This window comes from Balearica regulorum, unplaced genomic scaffold (genome assembly GCF_011004875.1).
Source record: "Balearica regulorum gibbericeps isolate bBalReg1 unplaced genomic scaffold, bBalReg1.pri scaffold_117_arrow_ctg1, whole genome shotgun sequence".
NCBI classification, from domain to species: Eukaryota; Metazoa; Chordata; class Aves; order Gruiformes; family Gruidae; genus Balearica; species Balearica regulorum.
Genome location: NW_022679045.1, coordinates 13,288 through 34,896, shown reverse-complemented (window position 1 = coordinate 34,896; position 21,609 = coordinate 13,288). Strand labels below are relative to the sequence as shown.

Sequence of the window (21,609 nt, the reverse complement as noted above, 5' to 3'; positions counted from 1 at the left end):
TAATAATGAAACATGCAAAACCCAAAACCAAACCCCCAAATCCGTCATAAAAACTGTTAAGACATTAATAACCAACAGTACTAGCAGGCTGTTAGTGGGCTATTTTCAAATTCAACAAGCCCTTTTAAATGAAAGATTAGGAAGAGAACCAAAATCAAGAACAGCAGCCTACACCAGGTGTGGCAACACAACAGTCATAGTCCATTACAGGTTGAATTATTTCACAAGCTTGATATCCTTCCCATCAATTGTTTTAATTGGCATTGGTTAACTGACTTAATTTACACGTAGCAAGGCAACGTCCTACTTCAGTGTTAACAAAATTGACATTAGACTTACTTTGAGCTCATAGTAATCCACAATCACTGGCTGTGTGAGCATTTCCACGGCTTTATCGACACACATCACCTGTTGCTCTTCTACCTGAGAATGTCTCCCACGAGTCATACGGTGTACCCACGAGTCTGGAACGACACAAGTTTCTTAAAGTCAGCATTTCTGTTCATCTGGAATACAGTGTCAGTGAAGTATCCTGTACCTGGAATACAGTCGCTTTCTGCGGTGACAGAGACAGGATTTCTACCATTTTTTCACTGAGAAATGCTTGACTTTTACTTACTTTCTGGCAAAAGTCACCGCTCCGTAACAATTGGACACACAAAAAAGCACTAGAGGAAAAAGGCAGGGTAAAACCAGGAAAAAAATGCAGTCACATTGCCATTACAGCACTGCACGGTAACACTGCAAAATAATTAAGGTTAGGAAACACGTCTTACATGGCAAACATTAGGACCTAAGTCTTGTATTCTGCATGGCACTCTGGGTCCATGCCGCTTGAAGTACAGCTTTTTGACTTACGCTGCTCATGACTGGGACGATACTCATACAATAAAAGAAGGCCAACGATTGTTTTGCAATTAGGTACCATTTGAAAAACAACCTGCAGAATCAAGAAACCAGCAGCTGCAGAAAACCACGAGTTTGGCCTGCGTAACTAGAGGGGCAGCATCCTTATGCAGGAAACGCTGTGTGCTGCTTTTAGAGATACACTGCAGAAATAACAGAACTCCAGAAGGCTAAAACCTAATAATTACCTAGTGTAATCCTCAGGAAGAAGAACCACCTAAATAACCTGTTTTTACGGTACTCAAATACAAGCATATGACAAATTATCGCTAGAAAATTACCACCAAAGCAAATACTGTATAGCTATTAACTTACAGTTAGCAAAGTTTTCTAAGTAGAACATCCTCACCTGCACTGTGTTTTGATGCAGGAGGTTTAGCAGCTTGATTTATAATTAAGTCCTCAAAAAACATTCTTCTTTCTTCCTCATTAGGCAACTGGATTTGGAAAACTTCTTCATAATCATCCATAAACAATTCTTTTATCTAAAGCATGAGGAGAAAAGATATTTCAGATATAAGGCCACACAAAGTCGTACTCTATTCCAAAAAGATGAGTACCTTTCAAAATTAAACCGAATAATCACTCGAAGAAGACAAACTGTGAGAAGCTATCTTCTTGTCCTTAAAACTCTACATTTTCCTAGGTTAGCATGGCAGATTAAAATATCTCCTCTAAGGAACAGCTCTAGATTTAAAGCTCAATGAAGGGACCATATGATACACTGATCAAGTGGGGACATTCGCCACCTCCAAGACTGCTTATTTTCTATTTCCCTGCCTTGCTGGTTTCAATCTCTGAGGCATCCCGAGAGGGAACAGGCAGGGTTCAGCAGACAAGTGCGGGCTTTTTGGTAAGGTGTTTGGGGGGTTTTTTGGCTAAATTAATTGAAGTGAGGTGTCTGAAGCTGTACACTTCCAAGTTTTACTCCATTTTTCAGTCTCTACTACCAAAAGTTATGGAAGGAATTTCAATACTTACTTTAGAAGGACTTTATTAACAGTATTAAAACTCCTCGAGAAAGTTAAGCCCTTCCAAAGCAGTTGATGATCAACACATCTAGGTAAGCCCCCCACAGTAACTGAGACAAAATAATCAGGGCAGCGTATGCACATTTTGAATATCCTCCTTTAATGCACACTCTCAGATGTCTAGGAAGCTAAGCATGTACTCTTACTGAATTTTGTTAAGGAATACAACTAGAAATCCATTTCCAAGTTCCCGAAACAGAAGTTGGAACTTGGCTTTCTAATTTGTAAAGCTTTCACTTATATGAACAAAGAAATTGAAAGTTTTATTAAAGAATTTAAATATGAAATTACATTCCATCGTTACAGTGTGACCACCATACTTTTTCAGTAAAAATATCTTTCCGTTTCAGTAAAAAAGTTTTCAGTAAAAATATATTTTTCCCATTTCCATTTCAAGCACCATATATTCTTGACTAAGTACATACCCAACCATCCTGAAGTCACTGGATTTATTGTCTGAAGTAAATGGATCCATCTGTCTAACAAGCATGAGTGTGTGAGAAGGGGGAAAAAGTTGCGTCAAAGTCAATCTCTTTACTCAGAAAACACTTCAGACAAACGCTTTCGGCATTGTTTTGTCTAAGCAAATTTTAAGAGACCTGGTTAGGGTGCCTGAGTAATAGCAGTATGCATTTGCTTAAGCACTCCAATGCTTAAAGGATTTATAACTGAACAAGCAATTGAATAAAAAAAGTAAGAAAAGGAACGACAGAAATACCTCTGTTGGGAGATCTGCGTGACACACGTCGGATGTTGCAAGCAGCAAAACTGGAGCAAATGCTGGAATGTTGTGCAGTAGTGTTGTAAAAGTAGCTTTCCGTGTAGCTCCAACAGCCTCCCACCACAAATGGATATGTGGGATATTAAATGATACTCGGTGCTGTTCTTTGAGCTTCTCGCATCAACTGGTGAAATGAAAGCTTGGATAAGAAAACTAAACCATGTGGAATAGGCTAATAAATAACTACGTATCAGTCAAACGATCTTAGGAAATAGGAGTACGTGAAGCCAAAACACAAACCCAAACCAACAAAAGAACAACTCCTTAACAATAAGGTAAAATGTTTGACTCAACTATAGACATTGCTAAGCAGACAGACCTGAAGCTCTACCTGATTTCAAAACTCCTTAGGTGTAAGGGAACTCCTAAAGAGCCTCACAACTTAGCTGGTGTAGCGCTGTGCCTGAAAACACAAGACTAACCCTTCTTCAAGATGTATTAGTCTGGGTAAGTCACTACCCGACTGCAACTACACGACCGACTACACCATCTCCAATTCAGAGCGGGCACATAGCCAAGTCAGTCTGGAGCACAGTCTGAACAAAGACAGACAGAGCTATGTGAAAAGATGGGGGCTGATGCTGTAAGAGAAGCCAGGTTACCATTCCAAATTTCAAGTATGTTTTATAAGAGGTGACCAGTCTTCAGCCTGCCTGAACAGCTAAATCACGCACAGCCTCTCATTACCAAAGGATCCATCAGACCCGATGACACGCTTTGGATGGCCGCAAGCCGTTGCCTACAGATGGTACCTCGATCGCAGAAGAGAGCGTGCACCTACTGCCTGAGGGAAGTGGCAACGGCCCTTTCACATGACAAATTTCTCCGTGTACCCTCTCAGATTATTAATATTCAGGGAGTTCCTGTCACAAAATGGGAAGCGCACGTGGTATATCTGGGCAGTGACTAGACACGGTAGTTATACGACCGCGGAAGCAACCGTGACATAACAAAAAAGGAATTGTGCCTCTTCTGTGACAAATGAGTATCCAGTCATGTAGTGTGTCTGTCCTTACTTGTCCAGCTCTCAAATGCTGCTACCTAAAGGTCAAACTATTTTAATACAGTGATGCCAAACAATAAAATGGCTTTCCTGCCTAAAAGTAAAAAGGAAAACAGCACTACATCTGCTTAGATTTAATTTTCCCAGTTAAGAAAAACATACCGGTGTACAAATGTAAGCCTTCCATGAATTTTAATGCTTTTACTGCATATACTACAGCAGTGGAAGCTGTATATATATATACACACACACACACACACACACGTATATATGTAAAAAAAGAAACACTTCTTTTCCCCAAAACCTTGATTGCCTCTTTATTATATTTAATAAAAAAGGCTACAAAAAGTGCGTGACGTGCAGTCAGGCTGATGCAGAGCCACCTACCGAGAGCACAGTCTCGTAAACAGCAATGAAAACAACTTTCTGGATCCCACCGAAACGGGCAGGATTTCTTGCGATAAAGAGGGATTTATTAGCAGCACCTCCCAGCTTCCCAAGCTGCTAGCAAATTCCTCACTGTTTAATTTGGAATAGAAAATACGGCCACGTACAACATCCTTACTCGGTATTATATGGTCTAAAAAGAAACGTGCGTTTTCACACAGAAGTAAACCGAACAGCACATTCAGACCAGGCCGCCTGTATTAACAATGAATTTTGCTGATTTTTCTAGTTTATATACGGTTCATGAATCCTATGAGATTAAAAAGAAAAAAAGATACCTGTGCACACGTTTCTTCCGGTGACGTGGCGGTAACAAACAGAACAGGTAGGTCTAGCGTATAAACTGGAAACTTTTCCAGGGCATGTATTACTGCAGGTGCCAAATGAGAAGCTGGCCCATATCCTGGCTCTCCAACTAGTAAGAACCGTGGCCTGCAAGATGTTGGCTGGTAATAAGCATTTCTAGAACAATTAGAAGATAGTAAGTTTCAAAATGAAGTGATGAATAGGCACACAGATGTTAAAGGGTTTTTTCCTAACCTCTTTTTTTGGTAAATCCTCTCCATGTCCCAGTAAATAATAAGCTGGAGGCCTATCAAAGCTCATTTTCTCACAAACTTGTACCATAGCTCCCCAAAGAAATCCTGCCAAGCCCCAGCATGTCTGCTGTTCGTTTGGCTGGCTTAAGTAATGGCTCTTAAATCACATTAGCTGTATCTGAAGTACGCAATTGGATTAGTTAAATTACAGCAGTACGCTACATACGTACAAGATTTTATTCAGTCATTCTAATTGTTTCATCTTTGAATTGTGTATTAATTTCCTAGTAATCTTGCTTTACTAGCATGAAACACATTTGTGAAGAGCGTTTGTTTTTTCCACCACAATACCATTGTACCTTTACTGGCTGAAGTCAAGGATCTTAGAGACCTAACCAAACTCAGCTGGTCACATTTTCTGGACAGCATAGCGATAGAAACGGAGAAAAATAACTGACCCAACAGCAATCTCTTTTTGCAACTGTTGGCTTCTACATCTTCCACATGAAAATGTCAAGAGATTAATATAAACATTTACCTGCTAAAACTGAGGAATTTTTCCTTTTCTCTACTGGGCATTTTATGAGTTGGCTTCTCTTCAAAGATTGATGGCGATTCCTCATCGCTGTCAACTGTATCATTTCTTAAAACATGATTTACACTGTCTGAAAGACAAGAGAGGTTTGTGAACTTCCCTGAATACTCCATGTCTCACTCTCGCATTAACACAGCTTCAAATCAGTGCTGGAAATGCCTTTTCTTCTGTTTCTTCATTTGAGGGCACACACTGAATGCTATTTTCTGAAGAGTTCATCCTACCACAGACCTAAGGAGACTGCACAAGTCTCTACAAAGCTGTCCTAAGTGCTTGGGAGGTTGTGTGTTTTTTTTTTTTTCTCCCTAGAAGAAAGATGATTAGGAACAACTCTGGTGGTTCCTAGATACCTGAAAAACCCAACAAGGCCACTTCTTTCTGGGGCAGGTTCCCATACTGGAAGTGAGGGAATTAAGTGAGTGCGATGGCCACAAACTTCCATTTGTGTAGGACTAGTGAGTCAGAAGATACAGACCAAGACATCTGCTAAATAAGGCTCCTCCGAGATCACCGAATGAGTCGATAATGGAAGGCAGACAACAGAGAAGGGATGCAATTACCAATCCCCTAGCCTCTCTGCTTTTGTTTTGTTGGTGGATTTCTGCCTCTATTTTACCAATGCTAACCTGTCTCCTGGCTCTACTGGGAGTAATCCTGGTAGGATAGTCTCCAGAGATTAGCATAACTAACTATTAACAGATTTCCATTAATCAAGAGTGGAGTGAGTTTATCAATTTCTTTGCTCTCACCAACTGACAGAGTAAACCTGATCAGGGCTGACGCAGTCAGGGGTGTGAGCTCACGTATGCTAAGCCAAGTCCCAAAGTACACACTACTAAACCATTCTCATCTCCTGTACAAGTGTACAGTGTGATCCACAAACATTTAAATTAAGAGACTATGGTTAAAAAAAAAATCACAATAGCTAAAACAGTATTTAGCTTAAACCACTTATACTTGCATTGCGGTCCTGACATTCTTCGGACAGGAATTAGAAGCATTCATGTAAAAATACCTCTTTCCCCTCTATTTAAATATTTTGAAAGAGGTGCCTCATACTTTAAACCTTAGATCCATCTCTACAAATGACGAATATGATGTTAGCTACTGTCAGAAACAGGGTGCTGTAGTAGAGAACGCATAGTTCTCTACTGCGTCTTGTGAGTCATTCACAGCTCCCGTCCAGCACTTCAGTTTAGAATCCAGAATAAAACCTATCCACGCTGTTCCTGAAATAAAAGCATGCACATGCATATTCTAAAATTCTACTCTCCTTATGGCCAAGAGGTTTGTGTATGTTGATTGCACAAATGAGAATTTTTTGCTTTGACAGAATTTTGAAGTAGTGAGTGTTATTGTTATACCTGGCTGTTGGTCCTTCTGGAGTGCAAACTCTGCGTGGGGAAATACTCTCTGCAAGGCTTGTAAAATTCTTGCTAACGTGTTTTCAAGCAGTGGTTTTGAAACAGATGATAGCGCTCGCCCAGGTGAAGCCACAGCCCTCTGTGAAGCTGGAACAGTCTTCTGCATAGCCATGGCAAAATCCTTTGCTGTTATTCTAATAGAAGCAACATCTATCTGCAGTTTCTCGCTACTTTTGTATATCTGAGGATAGCGGCGGCGCAAAGCACAGAGGGCAGCTTCAGCACATAAGGATTTAATATCAGCACCACAGTACCCTAGCAAACAAAACAAGAATCAAATGTTACATCAGTCTCAGGCAACACAGAAGTCAAGGCCAAGGTTTCCAAAGTGCAACACTGAAAGGCTTTGTATGCGGCCAAAAATTAACAGTTTAAGAGAGAACGTAAAGAGTTACTGCACTGCAGAGAGGCTTTCTTACGTGGCTCGCAGCCTGATATCCTGCACTTATTAAGCAGCCTCCTAATCAAAACTGTGCTCCCCAGGAAGATGCCCCAAACCCATTCAACATTCTGAGAGACAAAAAGAAAATTAAAAGAAAAGAAGCACCTGACTTTGTTTGCTCCCATGGCGTGCCAGCCGCCTCACTCTGCAGCAAGGTGCAAGAGCTCGAGTACTGCCTGCTACAAGCTCAGATTCCTTCGGACTCAGTCACACGCAGTAACTCACTGTATTTTCAAACTTACCAACACATTTTTCAGCTAGCTCTTCAAGGAACATGTCCAATGGCTTAGGGGTCCAATCTCGTGTGTGAATCTTGAAAATCTCTTTTCTAGCCTGGAAATAAAATGGTCGCATTTTAGTTTGTCCAAAGTTTTCTCTGCAAAAACCCCAAAGCAACACAAAACCCCCCAAACCCTCACATTAATACAAATCCTTGGTTTATCTGCTAAACTTTTAAGTATTTTACAGTTCGATTAATACGCTCTCTGCTTTTTCAAGCAGGAAATTTCACCATTCTCAATTTGTCACATTACTCTCTGCGAGGGCGTGCAGTGAAATAAAAGGCTTCCATAAAAAGTAAGTTTCCACAAGTATGAGGCCTGAAGATCCTGAGGAAAAAATTGTAGTAAAAACTTACCTGCAGAGATTTTTTCATCAAAGAAAACTCTCAGGAATTTAGCAAAATTTCAGGTGGCAGCCTCATTAGTTCATCAAATTTGCTTTTCTGCCAGTTCATTCAAGGAAAACAGTCCTAGCACTACGTTTCAAGTTGCTACAATTACTACAAAGGCAAACAATAATTATGACTCAAACTAGTGTCACTGATGCAGAAAATGTCAAACGTTGCCTATCTTCATCTCCGATCTTAGCAAGATCTTTTATTTAAGTACTCCCTGGTACACAGTTTATTTATGGCAGAGTTCTAGACTTCTTCCACAGTAGGGAATCATAGATTGCATGTGTTTCACGGCACCTCCTCTCCTGTTCCTGAAAGCAGATAAAAACTGGAGACAAATGTTTCTGTTAAATATGCTGTTTAGTGCACTTTTACTAGCCTTCAATCCAACAAGCATTTTATCCTTTTTTCCAGAAAGTGCTAATGAAAGAAATATCCATGATAGCCAAATTAAAACACACAAAACCAGGGTTCCACACTCTCTTCCTCCCCATATTGTTTGGTTGCTATACACCTACTTTTTCATTGCTTAGCTATCGCCACTGCACTACACAAGTAGTGTACTACACTGCACTACACAAGTCCCAAGCCCCACACCTGTCCAGCGTACCTCACATCTTTGTCCAATAGTAAGTTACCAGTAAGAATGTCAGATCCCAAAATACTTCCCTCCCAGGATACGCAGCCTGGGAACAATCCAGCACAGGTACATCCGCTGTCCATTCATAAACCAAGAACTGAGAGCAAGACCACTTCAGGATGAAAGTGTCTAAGTGGATTAAGTAAGTCTGCAAACATGGACAGATTTGGGAATGAAAAAACATTAAGTCGCAAAAAATTAAGTCCTTTGTTTGCAAAAAGGAATTCTTGTGTGCGCACCATTTCTTTCATTTTCAAGATGAGATAGCAGTAATTTACAGCTAATTCAGCCATTCATTCTTTCTTACATGTTTCAGTGACTAGCAGCAGCATGCCATCTTCTTGGCTGGTCACAGTGAAACCAAAACTAATTACAGAACTAACTACTTGTGGAAATCCTCTTAATGGTGTATATATTCAGTACCGGATCTGCCCTCCACAGTCTCTCTTTTGTCCAAGTTGTCCAACACTGGTTCTGACTTTAACTGCTCTGTAATACTGCATTGTTACGTGGTTGTGTTATAAAGCGGGACTTTGTCACGTGAGCATTAAGGTTGAGTTTAAGTTCTGACCTCTTGATTTGGCAAGCTGAAGAGGAACTCTCGATCAAAGCGGCCGGGTCTTCGTAAAGCAGGATCTATAGAATCCAGCCTGTTGGTGGCTCCAATGACCACAATCTCTCCTCTGCTGTCTAAGCCATCCATAAGGGCCAGAAGAGTTGACACAATAGAGCTAACAGAAAAAATATAATTGTCATTCACTGGTTTAGGAAATTTTGTTACATTCTACACAATCTCCTGCAATGATCACTCAAAAAGGACAAGCTTTTCTTGATGAGATGCTGATTAGCCAAAGACTTCATTTAGGACATAAAAAACCCAATAAGCTAACACAGGCCTTGTGCTGATATCAAGCTGAGTGAATTGCTTTCAATTATTGTTTAAAAATCATCTGAAGTTTAGTAGCATCGAATTACTAGTTTTCAGGATAAATTCATGTATCACATAAAGTTAAACAGGCTGTGGTGGTCTTCTCACAAAGATCAAGCAGCTTCTATGTAGATACAACAAATGTACTACCTATGAATTTGGTCTTGTTCACTGGACCGCACAGGAGCAAGACCGTCTATCTCATCAAAGAAAATAATTGAAGGTCGCATCTGGTAGGCCTAGAATGAAAACAGAGGAATATTGACATAAGTAAACCAGCACTCTTTTAAAGAGAAAATGCATTAACAATGTTTTGGTTGGACAGTCCCTGGAACTAGATTTTTCAGACTGGCATCAGGGATCTCTACTAATTGAGCTCATGGAGCGAGGGGCACGAGTAACAGAAGACAGCAGCTTGTGTCAAGCCACTGAGACCGGGTGACAGGAAACAAATCATAGCAGTAGTTTTTACAGCTATTTGGCAACCGCCCGAGAACAGAGCCGAGACTTAATTCAATTACAGGTTCTGAAAGCAAGCTTCCATTAAGAATTTCAATGACTGTGCCTTCAGCCTGCATCTGTTTCCCTCTGATCTAAAGCCACCATCCATCTCTTGCCTCTTGAAACCCTTTTTGTGGCTGTTTTGGTTTGGGTTTGGCGGGGTTTTTTGGTTGATGGTTTTTTGGGGGTTTTGGTGGGGGTTTTTTGAGGTGGGTAGCAGGGGTTTGCTTTGCGAGGTTTTCTCGTTTTATTATTATTAAGGAGTTTTATTGTTATTAAGGAGTGAGTTGCTCTTAAAAATACTGACCACAGAAAATTACAGTTACCACTCGGACAGAACACACAGCACGTTTCAACCTTACCTGATCAAATAATAAACGAAGCTGTCGTTCCGATTCCCCCGCCCATTTACTCAGGCAGTCGGCACCTTTTCGCATAAAAAAGGCTATTCTCCTCTCACCTTGGCTACATTCGTTAGCAAGCGCACGAGCAACCAGTGTCTTTCCAGTCCCTGGCGGACCATAGAATAGACAGCCTCTGCAATTAAAAAAAAAAAAAAAAAAGAAGAAAGAAAGAAAGAAAAAGAAAAAAGATTCATATATGATGGAAAAGTATCTATGACAATCCTCATCCCTAAACCACACACCTCTTCTCTCCTAACCAAACTAACCTTTGTGTATAAGATCGCAGTAACAGCTGAAGTGTGAGAAAAGTGAAAAGAGATGGACGTTTTGTGTTCCTACGCAATTCAACGAGGCAGTAAACGCAGCAAATAAAGAGGATAATGGAGACGTACAAACCTTGAGAAAAGATCTTAGTGTCCCAGAAGGACGCTTCCAAAACTGCTGACAAACTAACAGGGGTGGTTACAGCAGAGTGGAGCCAAACCAGAACAAACTTCAGCGCAGAATCTGAGACTTGGCTAACTTATGACACGCTGCATATAAATGCTTGTTTTCACAAAAGGCAAGATTTGCTAGTAAAGCATTTCATTCTCCCTTAAAACCTTTCAGCTACTGGATTTGGTCTCCCAGGCCATCCATTGCTGATGATAAATGAGGTGGAAGTCTAAACCTGGGAGAGCATTCTGCATTTCCAGATAAATACAGCCATCAACTAGAAAAGCCAATACACTGCTGTTTCCAGAAGGATTTCAATGAATAAAGCAGCAAAACCACTGGAATATTTTCTTTTCATTATTTGTAATACTTTTAAAGTTACTGAAAGCAACGACTTTAAAGTCATATTTCACTATACCATAATTGACCTCTGCTGATCAAGACTATATAAAGCTAACACTTAAATCTCTAATAATTTCCTAATGCAGAACTACTTGAGCTGTGTAAAACGTGGACAGATTCTTATTGTAGCCCACGCACAACAAACACTGCAAGGTTCTAGTTGCAAGTCCTGTCAATTCCAAAAAGTATACTTGATCACTTGAACAAAAAGACAGTTGGTGGGAGAGACAACTGGACTTCCAAGCAACAAATTACAGTTAGCTACCAGTAGATGATTCCTTCTTGCTTATAAACTAGAATTTATAGTTTTAAAGAATATCTGTTACCTTGGAGGTTGAATTTTGAATCTCTCAAAGACTTCTGGGTAAAGCAGTGGAAAAACCACCATCTCTTTTAAAGCTGAAATGTAGTCAGAAAGACCACCCACACCATCAAATCGCACCTAAAAATAAATTCAACAGAACACGTTTTATATGTGAAAGAAATGTTCTGGGCAATGTTCAGATTGCTTGAGAGAAAACTGTAAACCAAGGTAGTTGTCGACAGCACGTTATTGAAAGCTTTCAGAAACACTGGAAACATCTCACGGACACAATGAACTAAAATTACTTACTGAACAATCTATTTGCATTGGATCAACATCAGCCAGACTTGCTCCAATTTTCATGCGATCCTTGTGAATTCCCTTTAACTCATCTTTTCGAAAGTTTAGTGGAAGACACCTGATTTGAATTAAGGTTCTAACTTGGGATGCAGCTAGATTTTTGCTTTTATAATGATGGCAAGTGAACGCAGAAGACCTTCTAAAGGAGATAAACTTCCTAAATAATTAAATATTTGTTCAGATTGGTTTACATTTAATGCCCATGAGTAAAAAAAAGGAAAAGGGTCACTCCAGACATTAAACTGAGTTAATTATTTTAATCGCTCGTAGCACTTCTAAATATCCATGCCAGACCACACAGCATACAGATGAATGCAAGCTTCAACCAACTTACTCCGTATGTGGAGACCGTGACCTGACCTTGATTTGTGTGACGGAAGAACTCCCCAAAACACACTGACATCTTTCAAAGATTTTTTGGCTTCTACATTCAAAGACTTACAGCCCAAGGGGATACTTATTTCAGTGTGGATTAACATTATAAAGGCTGGCCACTACTGCTGGTCCTTCCCAAGGACTTTGGGATCCATGTGCCAGAAGACACACGTGTCTGAGAGATGTTGGGCTGAAAACTTATTTATTTGATTGTTATTAAAATAGTTTTTAGAAACTGTACAAGATGAAGTGGATAACACTTCACAGTCAGGCAGATGCAAACTCCTCCCAAAGAGATTTCTCCCTCCCCTATTCTCCAGTTTCATTAACCTTCTAGAATTCCTGTTACGGCTGCGCTTCCTATGCCTCTGAAAACGCTCTTCATCATCAGATGAGGATGAAGAGGATGTGGAATCTCTGTTGTGGACTGCGTGTCTCCGTCTGCAAACATTTACACAAACAAGTAAAACATTAAAGTACACACTAAATAGTATCAAAATTTAAGTGAATTCTATCTCAGAATTTACTTTGAGATCTATTAAGTTTCCAGATCATTCTACTCCTTTTGAATCTGATTTCAAAGTCTATTACATGATTTCCCTTCTGACAGTAAAATTTAATCTTTCTAGAGGAAGGTAAAATGTTTAACTGTTTTGTAAAGAAGTTTCAGAAATAAATTACTCATTTTGTCCAATCTCTCTCTCTCACACCCACATAAATGGAGTTTCCCTTAGCATTATATATCCACTCTGTGAAACATAAACCTTTTAAACTTGTTTACAAATTTGGCTTCAAAAACCCTTCCTTCCATAACTGTCTGCTTTCAAAGATGCTGAACAAAGTGCTCATATCTAGCAAGAGACAGCATTCTGCATGCTCTAACTGCTTTCAGGAGCCAAAACCTCTTTGTCATTACTACTGTAATTCATAATTTATAATTTCATTTAGCATTTTTCTTGTTTAAGGACAGTTTCATACAGAAACATTAACTGATTTCAAAGAGAAACCAGAATCAGTATTTGACTGATTAAAAAAAAAACAACCCCACAACAAATCCATTAAAACTTCCGTACAGGTTCTCCCTCTACCTAAATTATCTTCAGTTTTAAGAAAATATTGGTATTCTTCAAGATTAGTCTCAGATTTTCAGAGAGAGATTCTGGCTTCAGTTCAAGAACAAAAGAATTGCAGCTACCTAATCTCAGCACAACCTCCGTAATTACCTTATCAGTGACCACCAGTACTGCATTTTAAAATACCTAAGGGCTAACAAAAAGTGCAGTTTACACTCTCAATATTTGTTTTCTTTATACCCTCGGACTACCACAGCAATAATCACACTATTAATCTGTAATTACCACCAATCCAAACACCCTTGAAAGCGTTATTCAGTAATGTGAGCAACAGCACTATTGAGAAGTAAGAGCTATCACTAACCATATACCAACCTGTTAGTTCTTTTGCAGCCAGAGCCTGCTGACTGAGCACTGCTAAATGAGTATCTCTGTCTGACAGGGGAAGACCGGCCCGAAAAATTTCTCTGACGTTGTCTTGGTTCTGTTGAAAGCAAAGAATTTAGAATAATGTTACAAACAAGTTTAAGAGAAAGCAGGATAGTGAAGGAGGTAGAAAATTTCAGGGGAAGTTTCAAGTGATTGGGGGGGGGGGAATTTTTTTTTTTTTTTTTTCAAATCAGTGCACAGTAGAAGGGAAAAAACACACACTTGTGTTTTAAGGAGAACTGAAAGCCACAAGAGTAGGATTATCAAGTCTGCTTAATTACTATTCTTTCAAGGATACACAGGCCATTTTTTAATTGAAAAACAACAACAAGTATGCCAAATGGCAAAGGAATATAAGGTGCACAGGATACATGCATTTAATAAAATTTACTTGCAGAATGATGGTAAGAAATTTAAATAGAAGTTGAGTGTGCATATATTTCATTAAAAAACCCAAACTTCTATGCAAGGAATTAGCTCTTAAGAGAAACTGTGCATATAACCTACTTTCCAATGGAGCTTGATAGCGCTCAACAGTTTTCCTCTGTCGAAAGTCATAACGCTTTCGAGTGTCTGCACCATCATCATGCTCTTTCTCTTCACTTTCTTCTGACAAACCTGCTGTACATTGACATAACGTTACACTGTTTAAGTACTGTTGCAAATGATACTAAATTCAAAATGGACTCCACAGGTGCCTATAGGTTTTACTAGTACCTTCATGTTAATGACGACAGAGCTGAAAACTTGCAAAACCTGACGACCAATTTATGCAAGAGACATTCCAGAAATTACAAAACACAGAGGAGCGTACATATAGATACACTGTTCTGTGCTCGCTGAAGTTGCTGGGTGACTTCTCATCGGTCTTACTAACACCAATTCTGTCATCTTGCTTAGCTAAGATGCAGCTCCCATGAAAACCGCTATTTCAGAAAGTCATTTCTTGTTATTGTGGGAAAGTGTTTCAAGGAAATGTTTTTCATATTCTATAGTGCTAAGACTAAGCACGGTAATCTAGCTCCAAGCCCTAGCTCTGCCACAGATTACGTGAGCAATAATGGGCAAGTCACAGGTTTGAACTGCCCCAATCAGAAAATAATGTCAAATGCATACAGTTTATGCCACTAGCTTCTGCAAAGTAACTTGATGTTTTTTCATGAAAGATGGTAAGAATGCAAAAACCAGAGTATAATTACCTAGCAGGTTCCTAATAACACCCTCTCACATTAATAGCTACACACCGGGTGAGGAATGTAGACGCTCTGTTCACCTCCCTGCTCCCTAAAATTAAGTACATTTGACTCCTTGGAAAGCACGAAGCTTTATTTCTTCCCCCTAAAATGTCGCACTGCTTTCTGAATGCAAGATAAGTTACACAAGATACCTAGACAGCACATGGAAAAGTGACAAATTATTTTGGCATCACTACTCTGCCCAGTCCGTGGTTCTCCAACACTCCTGTCACAAAGGCATGAGCTTTTCTGCTCCTCTAGTCCTTCCCCTTGTTCCACTCACTTTCTTTACACTAACACACTTTCCTCACTCCTTCTTGGCCCGCTTTTCATTCTAAAAGTATATTTTAGTTTTTTCCCAATTTAGAATTCCAGAGTTATCACTTTGATCACAAAGGAACTGCCCCATACTCTTATTTCCCTTTCAACATACTATTTAGAATTACTTTTTTCTACAAGTCTCTCCTGCCCAACACCTCGAGATCCACACACTTGAACCAAGCCATACAGTTCCTCCCTCTAGACTGCCCATACCTTGGATTAAAGCTGCTCTTATTAAAGCCTTGACTTGATATTCTCCTAACTAGATCTCCAAATGAGTCAGCTGTCCTCCCTTACCAGTCAAATGTCCTCGGCACACTTGGTCGTTTCCTTTTGTTAATGCCTTGCTCTACCTTGGCTTCTTTAGGTCAGCCTCTCGCTGGACTCCTGCCGTGGCTCCAGGTGTTTTCTCACTGCTCTACCAGGAGGTCTGGGCACCGAGGTACGCACCTGGGAGCCACAGGCTAGGTCTGAACTAATGACAGGCTGAACAACAGGCCGAAAACCAGGCCACGGACTGTTCGCTGGCCTGATCCTGGGTAGGAACAAGATCACCCCAGTGCTCATTAACACCTGGACATCTAGCTTGAACCTTTTTGTAGGTCTCCATTGCCAGTCATTAAGTCGTACACAGGCTGCGTAACACATACAAGATAACGCCCGCACTGGAGATTGCATAAATCATCTCTCATTCAAGTTCTGATAGTCTGATGGTCAGGCAGGTGACCAGACGCAGGGCACAGGCAGTACTGACCAGCAAACTATTGACATGTGACTGGCCCGTTTTATCCCCTTGCCCCTCTATTTTCCTACTCTTGTTCCTCCCAAAATCACCTGAACGCCTCCCGTGTTCCTGCCCTTAAGATCCCTTCAGTCCTGGGTGAACTGCTTTTCCCCTGCATCCCACAAAATGCCCCACTGCTGGGCAGGAACCCCCTAGTCCGAAAGGTGATATGCAGAGCTGCCCCCGATGAATCCTCCAGATAGGTTTCCCACCCGGCTGCTGGGGCTGAGGGCTCTGATGGGACGCACAGCCCTGGGAGAGGCCCAGACAAGGTGGCTGTTCCTCCTCGCTTGGATCTGGGTGTCTGCCATTGCACACCCACACGCTCCTCCGGGCTTGTGCAGACAGGGCTTTGATGGACTGATGGCCTTGGGAGTAGCCCGGCAGGGTGTTCTGTGGGCTCCCCCTCCTGCCACTGTCTCTCTGAGCGAGTGTGCAGAGGAGGTCTGTCACAAAACCTAACACTGATCAGCTCAACTACTGCCACATCCTTTTCTATCCTTAAGTACAGTCTCGCCCCATTCTGTTCCATCCAGAAATCTCCTACAAGGATTGTTGGACTGACTGCCTTAATCACAACTGTCCTTCTCCTTAAAACCTTAGAGGTTTTTCCCCCTCACTTCAAACATAAAGTTCATATGGCCTTTTACAATTTCACCTTATTGCTCATGTTACTTCCCACTGAGTACTGGGATGACAGCTCCTAATTACAGGCCCAGACAGCAGCTTCCACCGACTACCTGCTAAACACAAAAATGAACACCACTAGCTTCTCCCCTGCTGATCGTCACACTCTGGAGGAGCTTTCCATACGCATCTGGCAGCCTGCCTGCCTGCCTTCCTGAAAATTCTCGCTGCGCTGCTCAAAACCGTGAAAACTGTCGTGCTCCTGCTGCAGCAAGATCACTCTTTCTCATTCTGAGGAATACTGTCCGTTTCTCTCTATTCCCACCTGTCCACAGACACCTGTTGCCTTTTATCTGGTCAGCATTTTGGAAAAGCACCGATTTTTTTTTTCCTCCGAATACCTGTTCTGAGCTCACTACAGTGCAGCTCTAGAGTCCGTGACTATGGCTTGTAATGTCAATAGCAACAATAGATTTTTTTAATAGAAGAAAAATACTCAGTACTTCAGCTCATCTCAATTGTTTAAGACAAGGCTCTTGGCTAGAGCATAGTAAAAAAAATTTAAACCAGAACTAACCTAGAATGCCACCTTGATGATCAGCTATTTCTTTGTCAGCTCTTTGGATTTCTTTCCTTCCTTGTGCAGACATATCAAGGTTCTCCTAAAGAAAAGAAACAAGAAAGATCAGTCACAAACATGCAGAAAACCTGACATGGGCATATTTAGTGCCTATACAGTAACATTATCAAAGCACTCCATGTACACAAAAGATTAAATTAAGGTACAGGAGAACAGGAACATCCTTCTGGCACCCAGGATTAATAACAAGAATTTCTGCTCTAAAACAGGGGTTTGTACATGTGATAGTTAAATACTTAAATACAAACCCAAGTGTATCAATTAATCACAGGTTAATAATCCAAGAACCCAGGAAAAAGCCATTTCTAGCAGATAAAAAAACCAAAACCCACATATGGGCATTTGAGACATGATGTGCAAAGTACTATGGACAATTCTGGTTTCATTACAAAAAACAAAAGTAATTTAGATCTAAGCAAAAACCTATGAAAGCAGGCTATGACAATGTTTAAAAAATGAAGTGCCTGTCATTCAAAAGGACAGTAGAACTTAATTTATTGAGCAAAACTAAGAGGAAATATGATTGCTGAGACAAAATAATCAGGGGGTTGTCTTTCATTGCTTTGCTGCTATTTTTTTATGGTGAAGTCCACCTCAAGGACCAGGGCTTGTGAGCGTGCGGCTGCTCCTATCTGCCTGTAGATGGCCTCATCTGCTCAGTCTCCCTGGTCAGGGGGCCTGTAGCAGACCCCCGCTATGATGCCCCCTGCCCCAGCCCTCCCTTTAATCCTGACCCGTAAGCTCTCGGTCAGCTCCTCGTCCATCCCCAGGTGAAGCTCCATGCACTCCGGCTGGTCATTGACGTAGAGGGCGACACCCCCTCCTCATCTGCCCTGCCTGTCCTTCCTAAAGAGCCTGTATCCTTCCATCCCAACACTCCAGTCATAGGAGCTATCCCACCACGTCTCTGTAATGCCAATAAGGTCATAGCCTTGCAGGCGCGCACACGTCTCCAGCTCCTGTTGTTTATTCCCCATGCTACATGCGTTTGCGTAGAGGCATTTCAGATGTGTGCCCGATGAGGCTGACTTACTGGCTGGAGCGGCTGGAATTCTTTTGATGTATTCTCCCAGTGTCTCCCTGTTGGTTCCCATTGTGTCTGGAGCCCCTGGCTCATCTCCTCTAGGCTTCGAGCATGCTGCAGTGGGTCCAGCACGTCTCTGAGCAATAGGCTGAGGGCCCTCACCAGCACCCCGTCCCTCCAACATGTTGGGCACGTCGTCCCACAACATGTCGCAGGCAAGCCTGATGTTATCCCCCTCCCCCTTCGAGCCTAGTTTAAAGCTCTGTCGATGAGCCCCGCTAGTTCCTGGGCAGAGATCCTCTTCCCTCTTTGAGAGAGGTGAATCCTATCAGAGTTCATCAAGCCTGGTGCTGTATAGGCCGTCCCATTGTCAAAGAACTCAAAGTTGTGGCGTTGACACCAGCCACAGAGCGATGCGTTTATGGACTGTGTCCGCCTGTTCCTCCCAACGTTGCTGCCCTCAACTGGAAGGAGGGAGGAGAATATTACCTGTGCTCCCAAATCCTTCCGTGACCATCCCAAGAGCCTGAAGTCCCTTTTGATCGCTTTTGCATTACATGTCTCTGCTTCATCCCCACCCACGTGGAGGAGCAGCAGTGGGTAACCGTCAGAGGCCGTAGCAGGCTGGGGAGTTTCCTTGTAATGTCCTTAACACGGGCCCCCGGGAGGCAGCAGCCTTCTCTGAGGGGAGGGTCTGCCCTGCATATTGGGCCCCCTGTACCCCTCAGAAGGGAGTCCCCTACAGCTATAACCCGCCTTTTCTTCTTCGTGGGGGTGGTCACGACATGAGGTGCAGGCCTTTCTGGCCTAGGTGCTACCTCTGGTGTAGCTTGACTATCATCCATATCCTCCCTTGAGTGGCCTTCCACAGCCAGAGCCTCGTGCCTGTTGTGCAGGGGTACGTGGCAAGGCGAGGTGGGCGAGGAGGAGAAGGTTCGCCTGCCACGCCGAGTGGGGACTTGCTTCCATTCTCTCCTCCCTTTGAGGCTACTGCCTTCTGCCAGGCAAGGGGAGGATACAGGGTCCCCTTCACCTTGGTTTTGGTCTGTTAGTTGTCCCTGCTTCTGTCTCAAGTTGTTGAATATAGCTCAAAATGGGGGGGGAAGCCAACCACAACCCATCGATGGATAAAAGGAAGGGACTAAAATGCTTTCAGCTACCGTAAGTGAAAACCACTGGATTTGCAGCTTGCTATGCATTACACTGCGCTCTTGCTTTTCTTAAGCTGGAGGTCTTGCCCTTGTCTGTGATAAGGTTGCTGGGCCACTGCAAACTTGCACACACTTTGTCAAATGGTTTTCAGCTGAAGTGAGACACGGTTGATGTGGTTTTATGCTCTTGTGTCTTACATAGTGACAAAAATGCTGCACGGCAAGTGCATGTTTTCCCGAGTTTAGTGAGTTTTATTGAGAATTATACATGGTCTAGTGTGGTATTACTGGATCGCTGTATTCTACTTCCCCCATTAAGAGCTGGAGTATTGCAACTGAAAACAGGGAATATAGTAGGTGTTACTGAAATGTTTCTCAGCATCTCAAATGGCTACTGCAGTAAATTATTTCTATAACTTTTCTCCTGTCCCCATAGCAAAATGTGTGCACAGAAATGATTCGTGTTTTAACAGTATAGATTTAGATTTCAAGATTTCATACTTAACTTTTTCTTCTTATTTTTCTTTTGATAGGAAATCCTGAGGTAACATAGAATTTTACAGTCTTAGGATGCTCTAAAGCAAATATTGCGAGCATAGCTGTCTTTTTTTTTTTTTTAATAAATCTTTCTTTGGACCAGTGATTTTCTTGCTGAGAGAACAAATATTTTGCACATGTGTTCTCTTGAAGCTGGGCGGGAACACAGTTAAAACTGCATCTGAGGTCTTAGTTATTAAAATTAAAAACATTATAACTAAATGATTAGAATTAAAATTATCAAGATTTGATAATGAAGCAAGCTGGGCCGTGTGCATCTCTAAAGCCCTTCTTATTTGCAGTCTAACTCTTGAAGGCTTTCTGTTGTAGCTGTGCCTTTCACAAGAGTGCCTTCCTTACCCGAACGGTGGATCCTGTGTGTACAGCTCCGGGCAGGTCGTCAGCCAAGCGTGACTACGGATGGCAAAGTGCTTCTCCTGTAAACGTGTAAAACTTCCACGCGGAAGTGAAATTCAGCGTGTCAAATTCAACTCCTCTTACTAAGTAAGGAGCAGGGAAGAATGGATGTTCCGTGCACAGGGGAAAGAAGGGCAATTGTTAATTAAAGTGCTGTTCATATTTCCTAGGGTTTTTTTCCCCCCTCTCTTCTTGCCTGGCTCGCTTAGTTCTCTTGAGGGCAAAGCTTGTAAAGGGTTGGGCTCAGGAAGTTCACATCTGAGGCAGTCATAGCGAGCCGTGCGAGGTTGCACAGCCAGACAGGGCTCCGTTAACCTTTATTTCGTGCTCTTTGGCACGACTGCACTCTTAAGCACAGCAGGATTAATTTCCATGCAAGTGTATTTAAACTCCACCAGCCAAGAAAGGAAGGGTACCATCTCCATGACACTGGACACGTTTAGTGCTTAACGTCTTTAGTCTAACTGCTACCAGAAGGGTTGCAAGTTGCCTGTAGAGAATGTGCTCTGTGTTCTGAGAAATCATCTAAGGCTAATTACCAGGGAAATGGTTGTAGAGGGAGGAAGCACCAAAAAAAAAAAAAAAAAAAAAAAAAAAGTCCGAGCTATGCTGTCAGTAAATTGTCGTTCCTGAATGACCTCACTACGTTGTCGCTACCCAGATGAATGACGTGCTGTGGCTATGGACTCTGCAGGGCCGGCTCTGGTTTGGGCACCGCTTTCTCCCCCCTCTGCCTGCTGCCACCAGAGCCGCAGGCAGGCGCTGCCTCCCACCGGCAGCGGGTGCTCGCGCGGCTTCGGGAAGGCTCGGGCGGGAACGGCCGGCGTGAGGTGTGAGGCGTGAGGTGTGAGGCGGGGGGGGGGGCGCTGAAGGCAGCCGGGCGCTGCACGTGGAGCTGCCTGCGGGCCGGAGCGGCGCTGCCCGGAGGAGGAGGAGGAGGAGGAGGAGGAGGGGGGCGTTTTCGGGGAGGATGGCCGGGGGAGCGGGCACCTGGTCCCGAGGTATTGGCGAGGGGCGAAGGCCGCTTTCCTCTGGGGAGCAGGCGGCGGGCAGCCTGCCTAGAGGTCCGGAGCCTGTGCCCGGCCCTGCCGTGAGGACCCGGCGCTGCGACAGGCACGAAGGCTGAGGTGCCAGCGGTTCGGAGGCTGAGCACTGGAGGTGGAGGCTGGGGACCTCAG

At 42.5% G+C, this 21,609-nt stretch overlaps 1 protein-coding gene across 1 annotated transcript; it reads right to left on the bottom strand.

Moving 5' to 3' along the window:
- Nucleotides 1-339: 339 nt before the first annotated feature.
- On the bottom strand, nt 340-18,084 carry LOC142599758 (ATPase family AAA domain-containing protein 2-like; the record flags this gene model as incomplete). Its single annotated transcript, XM_075741528.1, is given in 18 exon segments — nt 340-464; nt 1,256-1,391; nt 2,656-2,802; nt 2,804-2,842; nt 4,447-4,630; nt 5,246-5,372; nt 6,667-6,981; nt 7,411-7,501; nt 9,056-9,215; nt 9,563-9,651; nt 10,276-10,450; nt 11,481-11,596; nt 11,768-11,876; nt 12,524-12,676; nt 13,642-13,750; nt 14,203-14,313; nt 17,240-17,324; nt 18,037-18,084. Coding segments are annotated over 18 exon segments (2,319 nt in total), but the record flags the coding sequence as incomplete, so codon positions are not given.
- Nucleotides 18,085-21,609: the final 3,525 nt, after the last annotated feature.